General features: G+C 42.3%; 1 protein-coding gene across 1 annotated transcript in view; it reads right to left on the bottom strand.

Moving 5' to 3' along the window:
• The window catches only part of znf423 (zinc finger protein 423), a 193731-nt gene that overhangs the window by 20920 nt on the left and 155293 nt on the right, over positions 1-17518 (bottom strand). Inside the window, 2 exon segments of the mRNA XM_036584852.1 lie at positions 6368-6483; positions 11157-11288. Of these exon segments, the coding sequence (XP_036440745.1) occupies positions 6368-6483; positions 11157-11288 (248 nt within the window).

The following is a 17518-nucleotide window of genomic DNA, read 5'->3' as shown; positions in this document are numbered from 1 at the left end:
TTAGTCAAGTTCAGCATAAGGATTTGATTAATATGTAGTGCAAGACTGTGACCTTCCTCCGAAAAGTTTACTGTACTGATGTAATCAGGTTCGGAAGGCCTGTATGTGGGCCCACACTTTGGCTTCTCACTCTTTAAACTAGTACCTTTCATATTATTTTCATATTAAAGGAGTGCTCCAGTCATTTTTTTTTTTCCAGTCTCTTAGTACTTCAACTGTTGTGTAGAGTTGGTTACCATGGACAGTACTGTCCCTGTTTGTACTTGTTTTCTTAAAACTCTGAATTCAACAATTACTGACCGTGGTATTTCATGGTATGTCACAGATACGACAGATTAGGTTAAAAACCCTGGAGTGTTGACCAGTACTGCAAGATGGTGACCTTTCCCTGAAATGATAAAGCTGTGTTGATAGAAACGGGCTATTAACCGCACACCTAACTAACAGCATAGACTCCTCCCCCCACTCCCACACACACACACACATACTCACGCGTGTGCAGTGTGCAGGCTGCAGAGCTGGTGGCCCATAGCTCAGGAAGATGAATGCAGAGTGGGCCGGGGCAGAACGGAGCTGACCCCAGCTGCCCACTGGAGCCTGGCTGAGCTGAGTTATACACCAGCCTGCCCTCCTCAATCTGTCTGCCCCATAAGCAGCACAGAGAGAGGGAGAGAAAAAGACTCAGCGAAATCAATTAAGCTGGATGGCATGCAAATCCAAACAAGGCCCTATATGAGGAGTTCAGCCACAAATGTCCAAAAAGCAGAAAAACACAGGAAAGAATTAGGTCATTTTCCACTAGTACAGCAAATAAAAAAGGGCATTAATATTCTGGATGCATGAAAGCCCTACAAACCCGAGAGATGAACCCTGAACAGAGTCCTCAGTGCCAGCTGGCCTTACAGCTCAGTCATCATTTATCACAGGGGTGTCCAGCTCTGCTCCTGCAGATCTACCACACTGCTTACTATATTTCTAACCTTAATCTACAAGACGAATGCAGCTTGGGCCGATGCAGGATGAAACACCTGATCCACATAATCAAGGTCTTCATGAGAGTGAATCTGAATATTAGCCTTCATCAAAAATAAAACAACTGACAACTGATTTAGTATTTTGCAAGAGAGCATTATGTGACACCAATGAGTAAGACGTCCTTTAGACGGGTCAGCTTCTTCAGTGAGCGCAGCTAAGCTAAAATCTTGGACAAGCAAATATGTGATTATAGCTTGTAAACTATATGAAGAGCTTGCTCCATGTTCTACTTTATATATTTAAAAAAATAAAGGTACCAAATGGAATCAAAAATGTTTTGCCATTGAAGAATCACTTTTTGTTCCCTGACGGACCTTAAATGGACATTTATTTAGAGAACCATTGCTGTCAATGGGATGTTTAAAGAACACTATGAAAGTTTAATGAAACGAAAGTTTAAAGAACACTATGCCCATTAACAGCTTTTCCTAGAACCTCACACTGAAGCAAATAATCACTAGGAACCTTTATTTTTAAGTATGTACAGTCTGATATTACTGTATGCACAATTCCTATTTATGCAGTTTTATGTGTCTTGGTCAGTGCCTTTACCCTGGCTGGACTGGCACTTTTTAAACATGTTAATTGTACATTTAACTCCACAGGACAGTACATCCTCAAGGCTGGACAGCCCTGATCAACCATCGACAGATCCTCTCAAAAGACCTTGAGCCTAAAACACATTCCATTTATAGATGTAGTTATAGAACAAACAAAAACTTCTAAACCACTGAGGCAATAAAACAAATCCTGAGACCAGAGCTGTAAGGGTCAGCTATTTTTCCTTCCACACCTGCTGGTAATTCTGAGTAATCGGCCAGCACCCACTCGACCCAAATATTTTACTGCTACACATTTAAGGAGACTGCTAAAGTTTAATGAACTGTCAGAAGACAACTTGTTACTCTGTTAGTGAGGAAACATGCTGCTCCATGGGCTGGGTGAGAATGCCACAGCCTGGGAAATCACATCTGTAACATCTTTCAGTTTACTTTCAATTTTAATTTAATTAAATTTGTAAATGTCTTTTTACAATTGAGATTCTCACAGGTTTTGGATCAAAACCCAGATTTAGGAACTGAGTGGTAGAAATAAAAGGAGAATATTTGTGTGGAGGTGAAAGAAGTGGCTATGCAGGAAATGGTTTTTGGTTTGGACATATTATTCTAGGACATGATCTTTAGGGAATCTAAACAAAGTCCTTGATCAGACTCCTATCTCTGTGAATGAGGAGAGACCAAAATTGGCTGATTGGCTGTTTTACCTGAAGGGTGAGACTTTTTCAGCAAACAGACACCATGTTGAGTGTTACAAGCTTTCCCATTCAGATTTCAACCAGTGACCTGTCTCCTCCTTTATAATGTCTCTGAACACAAGTGGTTCTTTTATGGCATCGTTCCAAATAATTCTTTCAGACACCTTTATCTTTAACAGGGTAGCTTGCCCACATGTATTTGCATGCATATAGACTCACATGTCTGTAATAAAACACACACACACACACATCTATGCTGCTGATCCTTTTGGGTCACGGGTGGTGCTGGCGCCTATCCAGCAGTCATTGGGCGGAAAGCAGGAAACACTCTGGACAGGTCGCCAGTCCATCACAGTCTATCACACACAGACATATACATCCACACTCACATTCACACCTAGGGACAATTTAGCGTGTCCAGTTGGCCTGAATGCATGTCACTGGACTGTGGAAGGTATCTGGACCACCCAGAGGAAACCCACGCATACACAGTGAGAACATGCAAACTCCACACAGAAAGGACCCTGGTTGCCCGGCTGGGGAATTGAACCCAGGCCCTTCTTGTCACTGTGCCGCCCTTGTCTGTAAATAGTTTGAAATATCTGAGGTCATGTGTACTGTATTCGTAAAGCATATGCTTATTGTTTGCTGTCCTGGCTAAAGTTGCTCAGTTTTGCTCATTTAGATGTTACTAGCAGAGTACACTGAGGTACAGACTGCATTTTCCTCTGCTGGTCCTGGATAAAGTTAAGCTGTAGATCAGAAAGGAAGGCTGTATGTCCACACTGTGCATGTGTGTGCGCAGCCCTGTAATCCTGACACTAGTTCCAAACTAAGCACTTGTTCAACTGCTTAAAACCTTAACCTTACATAACAGGAGACACCTGGTGTGTGTGGCTGCACTATCAATGTGTGTGTGTGCATGTGCGTGTTTAGAGCGTCTGTGTCTGTGTATATATTTGACGAGAGAGTGTGTTTCAGTCTCAGAATAGTGGGGTGCAGGGCCTCCCTGAGGGAGCACAGATAAAAGCCTGTATGAGAGACTAAGAGAGAGAGAGGGAAGGGGAGAGTGATAGAGAGAAAGGGAAACTGTATACCTATCGCAGTATAACAGTGAGAGAGAGACCCATCTGGACAGGAGTAATGTCAAGCTCACAAAGAATGTTACAGTAACCTGAGCCCCTCTCTGATGACCTGTCAACAGCCCACTCTGAACACTTGCTCTGTGCAGTTGGGTGTGAACCTGCTGAGCATAGAACTGTCTGTTCACCAAGGAAGCGCTCTACACCATGACAGACACGTGCACAAATCCAACACACACCCAAAGCAAAAAGTACCGATCCCACTATGTCTCTCTTGGTACAGGTTCCAATACAGGCCTGGTTGATGATACCACTGGTCTTTTTGTCTTCTGCAGTTTAAAATCTATACACAGTACTGTGCAAACATTTTAGGCAAAGCCATTTGACAGGCAGCAGGCATTTATTTGCTCAGGAAAAGATTAATATTTGAATAAATGAAAATAATATGACTATAGTAAGTAGTAATGTGTTTTTTTGACAAACCTCTCCTCACAGCAGCCCAGTATTATTTGTAATTATTTTACAATACCTGCCTTGACTAACTAAATTAAATCAGGTGTGCTGGAGATTTAATAAATCCATACAACTAGAACTACTTAATCATAGACTCTGTTTTGCTTGCCTCACGATACACTGAGCTCTTCTCATATTCATACTAACACATCATCATGATATGCTTCTAACTCTCATTTTCACTGTGATATGCTCCTAACAGTAACCTAACTGGGTTTCACTGGTAACAGTTACTCATTTTCATAACTCTATTTCTTATTTGTTACTCTGACAGGCCTCTAACAGTAGTCCTTGGTTTTCACTGGTTAATTGAAATACTTCTGCCCAATGACAGTGACTGTTTTCTTTTCTTTTTTTTTATATTCACTATTGTTTTTTCATAAAACCTTATTCTTTATTCATATCCCTCTGTATTACTGTTTTGCTATCCGATGTTGACCAGAGGAGGATGGGTTCCCTTTTTGAATCCCGGTTCCTCTCAAGGTTTCTTCCTCTTGCTCTCACGGAGTTTTCCTTGCCAATGTCACCCATGGCTTGCTTATTTGGGGTTTGGGCCCAGATTTTCTGTAAAGCTGATGTGACAACGGCTGTTGTAACAAGCGCTATGTAAACAAATTTTGACTTGTGCTGGCAGAGGGTATTGAGGAAAAATCTGGAACCAAAATTTGTTCTTCTAACTAGCTCACAAGATGTCAACTTCTTTTTGTGAAGTTCTTTTTTTATTGTTTTTATGCTTATATGCATTTATTCTACTGATATATATTTCTAGTAATCCAGTATATCGTCGCTATCTCCATTTTTGTAAAGTATAATATATAATAGTATAATCCAAAGTTTTCTTCTATTCTGGAGGCCCACCTGCACTGCAGTTTTCTCTACACCTGATTCATATTATTAGCTGATTATAAAGTCTTGAGTGGAATCAGGTGGGTTAGAACAGGAAAATACACAACTGTGCAGTGCAGGTGGTCTGTGTATGTTTACATACATTATGGAAACAGAATGATATGATGCTACAACAGCATTTGCAGATAACTGATTGGAACATTCATATTGGTACTTGGTTAATGCAGGGATTTGACCAATATTTAGTGTAAAATCATGCTATATTAATATGTATTAATCATAACATGACTTCACACACCAAATAAGCACGTAAAACTGCGGAAATAGTTTATCATTGTGCTATAATTATGGTTAAATGTAAGAAATAGATAATATGTTGAGGGGATTTCAACACTAGATATCAGATTATTATTTGGCCCTGAATTGTTACATTGGTGCAGGCCTACTATGCATGAATGTGTGTGTGTATAGTGTTCATGCCCTAGTGTGTGAGTACGTGTGTAGTAGAGTGTACAGCAGGTGGTCTGATTGATTTGCAGAGTGGTGGGTCTAATCGTTACTGGCTTGAGGATGCGCCTCGTTTTCTCCTTTAATTCCCTTATTAGCTCTGATTTGTGTCACATCTGCGTCTCTCACGACTGACAAAGGCTCACTTTGAGGTCCACCATAAGCGCTCTGAACAGCGCCCTTCATCCACATACAGCCAAAGCTGAACAGGACTAACAGCTTTTTGCATATTAACTACATTCCATTGGCCTCAACCTTTTCTCACTGCAACATGCCACTGCCTACTTTTACTGTAATCATCCTAGCCAACCTCCTCACATGTTTGTTTATTTGCTTATTACAATAATTATAATTGTCATCATTACTATTATTGTTGTTAACAATATGACCGCTATTAATTGCATTGATTATGTTCAGCCACAATTCTATTTCACTATGCTGCACCAACACTGTACTCGATACGGTCATGCTAATTAGAGCTGTCACTACTACTCCACTGAACTCTATTACTCAGTTTAAAAGATCATCAATTAAAATAAACCTTTTTGATTAATCAGCCATGATTTGTTGGAATTTGTTGTAGATGATAACGGACACTGGAGGGAGAGCCTGCTGCAGATGCTGCTAACAACATGGCCAGTAATACTGCGTAATAAAAATAATAACCAAGGAGGACAAGAAATTTCTTCACCCCATTATCCCCCTTTCATAGTAGACAAAAAATTCAGGAGGTCATTCTTTTAAGTTTTGAATATTTTCAACTAACTTAAAAAAATGAATGCATATATATACATACATATATATATATATATATATATATATATACGAGCTTTTGTTCAGACAACAGCGATACATGTATATTATATACATATATATATAATATACATATATATATAGTATATTATATATAATATAGTGTGTGTATATATATATATATATATATATATATATATATATATATATTCACACACTAATGTAAGATCAAAACAATTTGAGTACTCAATAATGAATAAAATCACCTAAATAATACAGATAAGCCTATCTTGAACTGAAATAAACTGGACTGAACTGAAAGAAATGGAGGACAACTGGTGTGTGGAATGACATGTGGGACATTTGAGTGACTAACCTGGAGCTCAGTCTGGAAAAAGAACTTCTGTGGACACTGTGAGCAGTCGTAGATCTTGTCCTCCTGTCCGTGCACCGCGAAGATGTGCTGTTGCAACTTATTGGCCTGGACAAACACTGGGGGAAAGAGAAAAGGAGGAAAACGGTCAGATGATTGGCTAAACCTTCAGTTATTCTGCTAAAGGAATCTTGCCTTTAGATGAGTGGTCAGGGGAACAGGTGACTGAGCTGATGGCCACACAAGACTGAGGAACACAGGAGAAACCATGAGCCTCAGCTTTTGTGCGTGAGAAGTAAAAGCTTATGGAAATGATGCAAAGCGTCTGAACTGAGACGAGGGGAGAGAAGGAGCGTTCTTCAGCTCTCTCTATCAGAGGAAGGCGGATGACAGGAGAAGACGGAGGGAAGCGATGGAAAGCGGAGGCAGGCTAAACTATCCCCTCCAGACCTTGTGATATTTATCAATAAATCATCCCCACCTTTTCCTCGGGATTTTCAATTCTGTTCCTGTGTATTTCTCTCTCTCTTTTTTGTTTCAGTAAACTTAAGTTTGCTGTGTGTGTGTGTGTGTGTGTGTGTGTGTGTGTGTGTGTGTGTAAAGCATGAATTATTAAGGCTCCCCGGAGGAGAGACAGTCTCTTACTTATTCATAAGCCGCACAGGAATAGAGTTAAACTTTAAAAGAGAAGTGCGTACCTGTGGGGGGGTGCAACTAAACAACAACTCAGAGAAGAGGGGAGAAACGAGTGAGAACTGTTCCAGAGAGGGAGAGAGAGAAAGAGATGGGCGAAGGAAGACAGACATAGCAGAAAGAAGAATGAAGAGATTAAGAGGACTGAACAAAGCTGGACAGGGGGCAGTGGAAAGTGGAGGACACAGAAGTAAAAAAAGAAAGAGTATGTAACTGTAGAAGAGCGAAGGTCCAAATGACAAAAATGTCACTGTCACAAAACATTGCTGCCATATTAATACCTCATAACTGTAACATTTTTTAATAGAAAATGCAAGCTGTTCTTTATATATGCAAACATTTCATGATGAATGGACCAACAGAAACATTAAAAAATTACTCAGAATGAAATCTCATTACCTTAACGTACATTACAGCTAAGAATGTTTTTACCTACTTCTACAAACTGTAAAAGAGGAAGCAAAATACTGCAATCATGTCATTATTTTTTATTTTTAATGCCATTTGAAAATGCAAGCTGTTCTTTACATTATGTGGGCATTTCATGTTAAAAGGACCAACAGAAATGGTTAAAAAATGACTTGGAATAAAATCTCATCACAACAAACAATAAAATTAAGAACTTATTTCCTTCTTTTATAAACTATAACAGAGAAAGCCAAAATATTGCTGTCATGTTAAAATCTTGCTTCTTCATTTTTTTATATTTGTAAATGCCACCTTTGCTTCACATTTTGTAAAGATTTAATGCTGAATGGACCACCAGAAATGGCCCAAAACGGAATAAACTGGAATAAATTGTTGACTTAACATACACTGAAGTTTAGAACTTTATCAGCTTCTATAAATGCTATAAGAGCAAAACTTTGCTATCATGTTGAAAACTCCCTTTTCATTTTTATTTTTTTTTACACCATGTGGAAATGCCAGCTGCATTTTACACTGTGTGAAGATTTCAGGATGAACAGACCAAATAAAATTGCCCAAAATTGCTCAGAATAAAATCCTGTTGCCTTAATGTAAATTAAAGCTGAGAATATTTCCATCTCCTGTACACCTACCATGTTGTAGAGTACAAGGTTTCGTTACAGCAGCGAAGAAATGAACAAAAGACGAGTGCGGCTGAGCTGCCTGAAGAGCGTGGGTTAGGGTTGAACAGTCAGGGACAAAATGGCCTCTAACAGCAGTCAGTAATGTTGACAAGCTCAAATAATGATTTCTGATTCCCAAAGGTGAGTTGATGGACAGTCCAAAGTGACTTTCAAAGTGCGTGCGAGCACAATACACCTCCCCCCCACCACACACCCACGCGCACACAGGGCCTGTTTAGCTAAAAGCACACGTAGAGCGAGGGCTCTACCCTGGAGAGAGAGCGGATTACACTGCTTCTCTATAAACCTGCCCTTTATTCTCTGACCTCGGCTAATGCTCTCTGCAAAACATACTTTTTTTTACACGCACACACTAAACTGGCTCACCTCTAAGACCTTCAAGCCAACTGGCCTTAATACAAATACAAAGCTTTTGTCCAACCAGTCTGTTAGTAAAGTCTGAGTAAAGTGATATGCTGCATTGGGAAGGCCAGAGCTCAATACTGCAACTGCAGAGTTTTTTTTCCTTTTATAGTAAACTATGAACATCTGCATTATGTACTGCAGGTGGGCTGGTCTCAATGATACAAAAATGAATGACGAACAGTTTAAATAGTTTAAACAGTTTTTAACAATTCTGATAGCCATCTACAATTATTATTTTTTATTTAGATTATTTATGGGGATCATTTTTATTTAATTTTTTATAAAGAAATATAAGAGCCAAGGAGGTAACACTTTTTCTATTTTTTCTATTTTCTATGCTTTCTATTTGAAAGCTACCAACATACTGACTTAATAACAAATGCATAAGCATTGAATAACATATTAATAATGTTTTTGTCAGTAACTGCAAGAAGTTTTATGAAGTTACTGACATTATATTGACATAAGTGATCAGTGACAAACATTTGTTCTGTTTATAACACTGTTATGAAGCACCATTCCCAAGTAATGGAACTCTATCTGGCTCTTCTGGAACGATGTCTTTAGTTTAAGGCCCAACAACATCATTTACTTCCTAAAAGTCACATCATCTAGTGATACTGACATAAGTGGTTTAAGAATTACTTTATAAATACATTATTTAATGCTTGTGTGTGTTATGACGTAGGTAGCATTCAAATAAAGTGTTACTGAATAGCCTATCAATATAATGCTTGTGGTGAAAAGATTTTGATGTACATTGGTGTTTATTAAACCTTTTCAGTATATTTTAAGAGCATCACGATAATACAAAAAACAGATAAACTGGACATTTGGACATAGATAGAAAATTTTCATATTGTCTGAACCCTATGATGTTTATCATGATCCCTGTAGCAGTTTAAGAGTTATGCGGCAGGCACAGCACTTATTCAGTAGATCTTGTCTGGGGCTCTTATATATTAAGATTAAGAAAGTTTGAGTTTGCTTTGCTCCTCTCACTCCTCCAGCAGGCTAAGCTGAGAATTGGGTGAGAATTACATGGTCTGCCTGGGACACTCCCGAGTGCCACTAGGGATCTCAGCAGGGAGGTCATCTCTCATTAACTATACTATGAGCACAAGAGGACGAGCGGACAGACCAGGACACCCAGAGCCTTCCATTCTGACCTTTATTACCCTTCGTCATTTGGAACTGTATTGCTCTTTCTGGTTACTTTACTCAGATTAAGAACATTTATAGTATGAGCCTTGTCTATACCCTTTGAATATTCCGCGTCCACCTAAATACGCTATATGGACAAAAGTATTGGGACACCTACACATTACACCTACAGGACCTTTTAAGACATCCATCCATTTCACAGTAATAGCACTTACAGCTGACGGGGCAGATCTAGCAGGGCAGAAATTTCACAAACTGACTTGTGGAAGAGGTGGAATTCTATGACAGTGCTTTGTTTGAAGTCACTGAGCTCATCAGTATAACCTACTCTATTGCCAGCGTTTGTCTATTGAATTTGATCCACCTGTTAGCAACGGGTGTGGCTAAAACACCTGAACTCAATAATTAGGAGGGGTGTCCCAATACTTTTGTCCATATAGTGTATGTTAAGTTTGAGGGCATCAAAATCATAGAACTCATATATGGTGCTCTTGCTAAGGCGTCTGTCTTATTAGTCCCATTACTTGGGAATGACGCTTCATAACAGTGTTATAAACAGAACACTTATGTTCACTTTAGTTTATGGCCATACAGTATCATATACCGCTTAAAACATCTTATGTCATCTTGTGATTATAGACATAAGCTGTTTTTAAATATTCAAGCACTGCTTTATAAATACATTATTCACTGCTTATGCATGTGTAAATAAGTAGGCATTCAAAAAAGTGTTACCGAGTCTATCAACAGACTACAGTCTTAAAAAGATCGTTCTTTAAGGGTTCTTTCACCATGCAAAGGACCCTCTAAGCATGCAAATGGTTCTTTGAGTGTTCATGTTTACATACAGAACCACTGTCTTTACTAAAGAAGCCTTGAAGAACCATCTTTTTAAGAGTGTACTTGTGATGACTTCAATGATTATTAGTGTTTTTTTAATATTTTCAATATATTTTAACATCATGATAATGTAAACATATTGTAAACCAGGCTCTTTAATTCAGTTCACTTAGCTGAAGAAGGAGAATAAGAGGGGGAGAAGAAAAGAGAAGGATCCAATGGAAGTGAATGTAGATTTATAAATAAATAAATACAGATTAATCCCTTTAACTGCATGCAATTGAGGGGAGCACAAAAAAAACCTGTGCAGAAGAGCATGCAGGAGAGCACATGTCTGTCTTTCAGTGTGCACAAACCTGAGCCACTGTGTGTAATCATGCGTCATTAACCTACATGAATGAGTGCAATTACACACATGTATGGGTAAGTGGGCAGACAGCGTGAGCAATCCGCCTGTCCTTTCTGCGCATTTGTAAGTGTGAGTGCACGTGCAAATGGGTACGGCCCACTCACCCACCCACACACCTTCACTGCCCCTGACCCTATGCCCTCGACCCCCCTGGGCCAGGCTCTCTTACCTGTGAAGCAGACGGGGCACTTGAAGGTGCCACCCATGCCCTCGAAGCTGTGCTCGATCAGGTGGCACAGGAGTTTGGCCGGAGAGTCAAACATCTGGTTACACAGCTTGCACTCGTGATTGATGCCTTCCTCTGAAACACAAGAGCACATGATACAACAGGTTACAACTACAGCAGAGGGGTCAGAGAGAGAGAGAGAGAGAGAGAGAGAGAGAGAGAGAGGGAGAGGGGGAGAGGGGGAGAGAGAGAGAGAGAGAGAGAGGGAGAGACAGAGAGAGGAAGAAGATGGGACAGGTGAATTAAGTGAAGGAAAGAAAGCAAAGAAAGAAAAAAGAGACGGAGAAAGAGAGGAGGGAAAAAGGGAAAGAAGAAAAGAAGGGAAGGGAGGGAAAGCGACAAAGAAAGAGAAAAAGAGGAAAAGAAGATGAAAATGAGAATGAAGAGTAGGAAAGAGAAAGAAGAGAGATGGGGAGAGAGAGAGTGAGAGAGAGATAGAGATAGAGAGAAAGACAGCAAAAGTGGGGAAAAGGGAGAAATAGGAAGAAAGAAAGAGGGAAAGTGACAGAGAGAAAGAGATAGTAAGAGCGTGAGACAAAAAGAAAAGGGAGAGAGGAAGAGGACAGAGGGAAGGGATATATACAGAGAGAGAGATGAAGAAGGAGAGAGAAAGGGAGGAGCAAACACACACAGACACAGATGCACAGCCCAGTGTAACTAACTCACAGAACACAAACAGGGTTAAAGCTCAGCGTCTTTATTAATGACTACTTATGAAACCTTTCTATGATGCTGAAACACACCGTGTTTCCTCTCTCTCTCTCTTTTTCTCTCTGGTCTGACTGTGGCCAGTCTGACCAGCCCACCTCCCTCTCTTCCCTCCTCCTCCTCTGCCCAGTGCCGTCTCTTTCCTGGCCGGTAATTGCCTGCTGCCCCCCAGTGCCATGGGCTCCGTGCCCTCCCCCCTGCCCGTGACTCTATTTTAAGCCGGCCTGAGTGACATCAGTGCCCCCCCCCAGCTCAGTCAGAGCGGGACAGATGAAAGGTGGGCGTTGCGTCGTAGCTGGACGCCTGCGCTCCCTTCTTATCGCCTGCGCTCCACACAGGCCTGCACACCGCCCGCCCACGTGCACTCCATCAGACCCCTGTCTACACACCACCACTCCAATCCCCCTGACCTGGGGTGGTAGAGACGCCACCCCGGCTGCTTCTGTGGCCCAGCGGATGCCTGTGGAGCCCAGAACCCTGCTGGACGGTCCAGACACACTCTGTGGAGCCCTGCTGTTTAGCAAAAATAATATCTCGGCAAGTCAAAGCTTCTTAAATTTAGGCAATATACAGTTGCTGCCATAACAAAACCTGTTGGATGAGCAGGTGTCTACAGACTTTTTTGGACATACAGTGTATTTCTTACTACATGGGTAGATTGTCCAGCATTATTTATTAAAATAAGTAGTGCAGTAAGATCACTGCACTAGATGCACTGACTCAAAACAGGTAAGCATGTTCAATAAATAATTTCATATTCTTCTTAAAAAAGTCTCATAATGACAATGAAGACCTTTATAGTGTAAATAAAGTCTTCAATCACACACTCCTGCCACACATCTCCCTGACTTCTGAAGCCCCCACCCAACTCTAAAAACACCACCTCCGCCAATTTCAATCTGAGCACCATCTCAAAGGCCTGAACCAGGGAGAGCTCTAATCCCCCTCTAAAAGCAGAGCGAGGGGCAGGGTGGCTGCGGTCGGTGGGGAGCTAAAAAGGAGTGGTTTTTTTTTTTGAGGGGGGGAGTGGATTGGCAAGGACACCAAAAGCTTTGGTGTGTCTCCTCAAAGACATCGCACTAAGAGAAGATTCCTTTCGAAGGAGCGACTGTAGGTCAGGACCAGCTACTGCACGGCAAGCGGCTTTAGGAGAACATTTTGTACGAGCTGTTGTTGCGCGGTTACAAACAAGAGGCTTCAAATGAGCTGAGAGAGAGAGAGAGAGGGAGAGAGAAAGAGAGAAAGAGAGAGAGAGAGAGAGAGAGAGAGAGAGAGAGAGAGAGAGAGAGAGAGGGAGGAAAGAAAAGGGGGAGAGAAAGAGGAGAGAGAGATGGAGAGGCAGAGGAAGAGATACATAAGAAAAAAGAAAGAAAAAAGAAAGAAGGACTAAAGAGAGAAGATGACAGACTGAGAGAGAAACAAAGAGGAAGGAGGAAAAGAAAGACAGGAAGAAAAGAGGAACGAGGAGAGGAAAAGACAGAGTGATGGAAGAGAAAGACTGGTGGAAGAGAAAGAAAGAAGTAGAAGGAAGAGAGAGAGACAGACAGAGAGAGGAAAAAGGGAGAGAGAGAGACAGGGAAAGAGAAAGAAAAGTCAATGACAGAAAAGGGAGAGAGGGAAAGACAGGGTAGGAGAGAGGAAGAGGCAGAGAAAGAGAGATAAACAGGAAAAAGGAAGAGAAAGAAAGAAAGAAAGAAAGAAAGAAAGAAAAAAGAACGAGAGAGAAGATGAAGAGAAAGTGAGAAATAGGAAGGAGGAACAGAAAGAGGAGGAAAAGAGGAAAGAGCAGAGGAAAAGGAATAAAATAGAAAGAGGGAGTGAATGAGAAAGCGCAAAAAAGGGTGCAGGACAAGAAATATATAGGGAGAGAGAAAGAGAAATAAGAGAGAAAGAGTGGTTGAAGAGAAAGAGGGAAAAGAGTAGGAGAAATAGAGACAGCCAGAGAGAGGCAGACAGAGAGAGAGAGAAAGACAGAGAGAATGCAAGAGACAGCCAGACAGAAAGAGAGAGGGAGAGACAGAGAAGAAAAAATGGAGAGAGAGAGAGAAAGAGGAGGAGGAGGAGAGCACAATGACACCAAAGAGAAACATTGGGGAAATGAGAGGGGTACGGGGGGAGAGGAAGGGAATTCTGCTAAAGAAAGCAGAAAGCAAAGGGATAATTGGGCTGTCCGGCCAAAAGTAATGGTAGCTGGGGGGCCTTTATGTGTGTGTGTGAGTGTGTATATGTGGTAAAAAGCAGGCTCCTCTGCAGTGGTTTGATCAGCAAGTGAGGAACATGCTCCATCATCTCTTTTTTAGCTTCCAACATGAAGCTCTCCACTCCAGCGTGTGTGTGTGTGTTTGTGTGTGGAACTCATATAGGGATTACAGTTCCTTGTTACCACCAAGCAGCCCCATGTTGTCAGGGTAGAGTATTTGATCAGTGAAGCTAACACGCAGAGCTTCGGGAGGGGGACTGCAGTGTACTGGGGGGAACCCATCATATAGCTAAAGAGCAACACACACACATGCACGCACCAAGCATGTCAGAACCTGAGGAACGTGACAAAAGTCCACTACATCATAACTGCTCATAAGTAGACACAAGAGAAGCCTAATGGTAGATGCAGGGAGGGGCTGTTGGCGATGTCTATCACAACATCATTGACAATATCGCTAACAATTCCTCAATCACAGAACCCAAGGACAGGAAATGTCTTCACAATCCCTTTTCTCACTCACACACAACTTAGAAAATATAATTTCAATGGATTATGGTACAATTATGTTCCCTGACTAAAGGTACTGAAATGTACCCTTGAGGGTACCACCCCAGTGATAAGAGGGGCACTGCCCCAGTGACAGTTCACTACCTTTTTTATGATCCTGTATGCTCAAAATGACTGCTAATGGTATCAGTGTCATACTAAAATATGCACTCATTCAATCAAAGTCAGCGATCACTAGATATGGGGGTTTATTTTATCAAAACTATTTTAAAATTTCAAAATGGTCAAAATGACTATCTTGGCCTGTCTATTGCTCAAAGGCTGTGTATGGCTAGTTATTCATCAACTAAAGTCAAATTTCATTGTTTTATTTATATATATACTTTTTTCAAATAACTGTCAAAATAATCAGTAGATTTCTAGAACACTAATAGAATTGATCATGACCGCCATTTCTGAAAGCACCCTGTATTCAATTACAGCATCAAACAGAGAAGGCTTAGTGTTTATAAAGGCAGAGGGGTGGCTGACTGACCGAAGGATCGATCAGCTAATCAGAGCAGGCCATAAAATGGCACTGCTCCAATGAGGAAGAGGTGTGATTAGGAAAGCAGTGAGCTTTATTACTGTGAGGAAAAGAGGCTGCCTCTATAGGTTTACACTACCTTAAAGAGTGCCGTAAAAGAGACAAATTTATACAGTTTCCCACCTTATTCCAAATGAAGTCAACCAGCTAAGACAGGGGTGCTCAATCCTGGTCCCGGAGATCTACCACCCTGGAGAGTTCAGATCTGACACACCTGGCTCTAATTGTCAGATGCTCCTGAAGGCCTTCATTACCTGGATCAGATTAGATTAGGGTTGGAGCTGAACTCGACAGGATGGTGGATCTAAAGGACCAGGATTGAGCACCTCACCTTAAATGGTGAAGATGCACACAAAATCATTAAGAGTGATCTGAAATGAAATGCTCTGTTTTTATCCAGTCAGAATTGTTCACTGTGGTGTTGATAGGAACCATACGTCTGAAGCATTAATGTATTATGTAGACCTTTTGAAAAAGTGGTGGAACGCCCCTTTAAGTTTTGCAGCGGAACCACAAGGCTAATCAGTAACTGTAATCCTAAATGACTCTATCCAGAGTTGTGGTTTCTAAATTATGAACTATGACCTGTCTTGACCGATGACATTCTGGTTAAGGGGGAAAACTGTATACATGTAAATTTGTGTCAATCTATTCCTTTAACTTCAACCAGAGGTTGTCATATGCCTAATCAACAAGCACTTTTTAAGATTTAAGAAGGAAGGATTACCAGGCGAAGGAGGAATGGAACGTGGGATGAAGGAGGCAGTATTTATCTATTATTCCAGATTGTTATTCCACCAACTGAGCAGGCCTCCCTCCTTGCACAAACACACTGCCGCGGCTGCTGCTGCTGCTGTTTGCAGCCTCCGCAGTGGCTGCTGCTAAAGCTCAGGCCAATGTGCTTCCAGCTAATTGACCAGGGGGAGCCAGGTGGCGCCCTGGCCTGCGCTGCTCCCCACGGGATGGTCCGGCTATATGGGAGCGGCCCCCTCCTACTCACTCCTCTGTCTCTCTCTCTTTCTCTCTCTCTTTCTACCCATCACCCCCTGTAGCGTGTGCTGGCACACAAATGAGCTGTGTGGATGGGAGCAGTCGGCCCCCAGGGGCCCCGGCCCCTTTCGGCCTGGCCCTAAGGCCCGCAGCCCCGGCCCCCAGATTGATGGGCCGGATGGCGGGCGAGGAAGCCGCGGGGAGGCAGGAGGAGAGAGAGAGGCGGGGGCCCAGGCGAAAGTGTTCGGTGGGGAGGGAGTGGGGGGTGCAGGCGGAGGCAACGGGCTTCTCTAGGGGGCGAGCTCAAGGTGTGTTGCCATGGCAACTCGGAGAGGGAGAGCAGGGAGAAGAGGCGGCGTGCTGAGCTTGACCTGTGCTGGTGGGGGTGGCAATGTGGGCCAAAGCAGAGTGCACACACGCATACACACACACACACACGCAAACACACACACAGTGCTGCAGAGCTGGAGGGGTCTCAAGAGCTACTGCTTCCTACTCACTCTCTTCCTCTCTCGTTCTTTCACACACACAGGCACTTACACATAAATACACAGAGTACTGCAGTGCTGAAACAATCCCAGGAGCTGCCCAGCTACCTGCTTTCACACACACACACAAACACACACACACACCCACCACAAAGTGATTCACTCCACAACATTCCCTTAATACAACTTTCATTCATGCCCACTCAGACTCCGCTACAGCTAAAGCTCTCTCGCCCAGCCACTCCCTCTCTCTTTCTCTACATGTGTGTATCACAGTGAGGCAAGTTGGCCTCATTGACTCGACAAAACACATGCACACTGCGTCTGAGGACGAGAGGTAAACCTGTTAGCTCACTCGTTCTCTCTCTCTCTGTCTCTGGCTGCTAGTCTAATTCACACGTTTCCTATTATCTGCAGCAAATATTTCCGGAACGCTCTCTCTCTCTCTCTCTTGTTTGCTCTCTCTCACTCTCTCTTTCTCTCTCTGGCTGCCAAACGGGATGGAGTCTCCGGCTCCACATAGTTTTTGGCAGCGGCGGACGGCATATGGAGCTGACCAGCTTGGAATCTCCTATCAGATTACATAACAGTGGGATGCTGGATCCCTCCACCCTGCAGAAACCGACCTTCATACACACAAGCAAACAAACAAACTCTCCTTCCAAAGCACACGCGCCTCTACTCTCCTCCTCCACTCTACTCTCCAACCCTGCTACTCACTCCTCATGCACTGAAGTCTACGCTGGCTGTTGTACTTTTGTCGAGAGCCATGTTGACAAGAGCTGGAAAAGGCTGAGAAGACTAGATTCGCAACAACACAGGG

This window comes from Colossoma macropomum, unplaced genomic scaffold, assembly GCF_904425465.1.
Source record: "Colossoma macropomum unplaced genomic scaffold, Colossoma_macropomum, whole genome shotgun sequence".
Classification (NCBI taxonomy): Eukaryota; Metazoa; Chordata; class Actinopteri; order Characiformes; family Serrasalmidae; genus Colossoma; species Colossoma macropomum.
The sequence above is the reverse complement of the archived record's forward strand: the minus strand, read 5'-3'. Positions and strand labels throughout refer to the sequence as shown.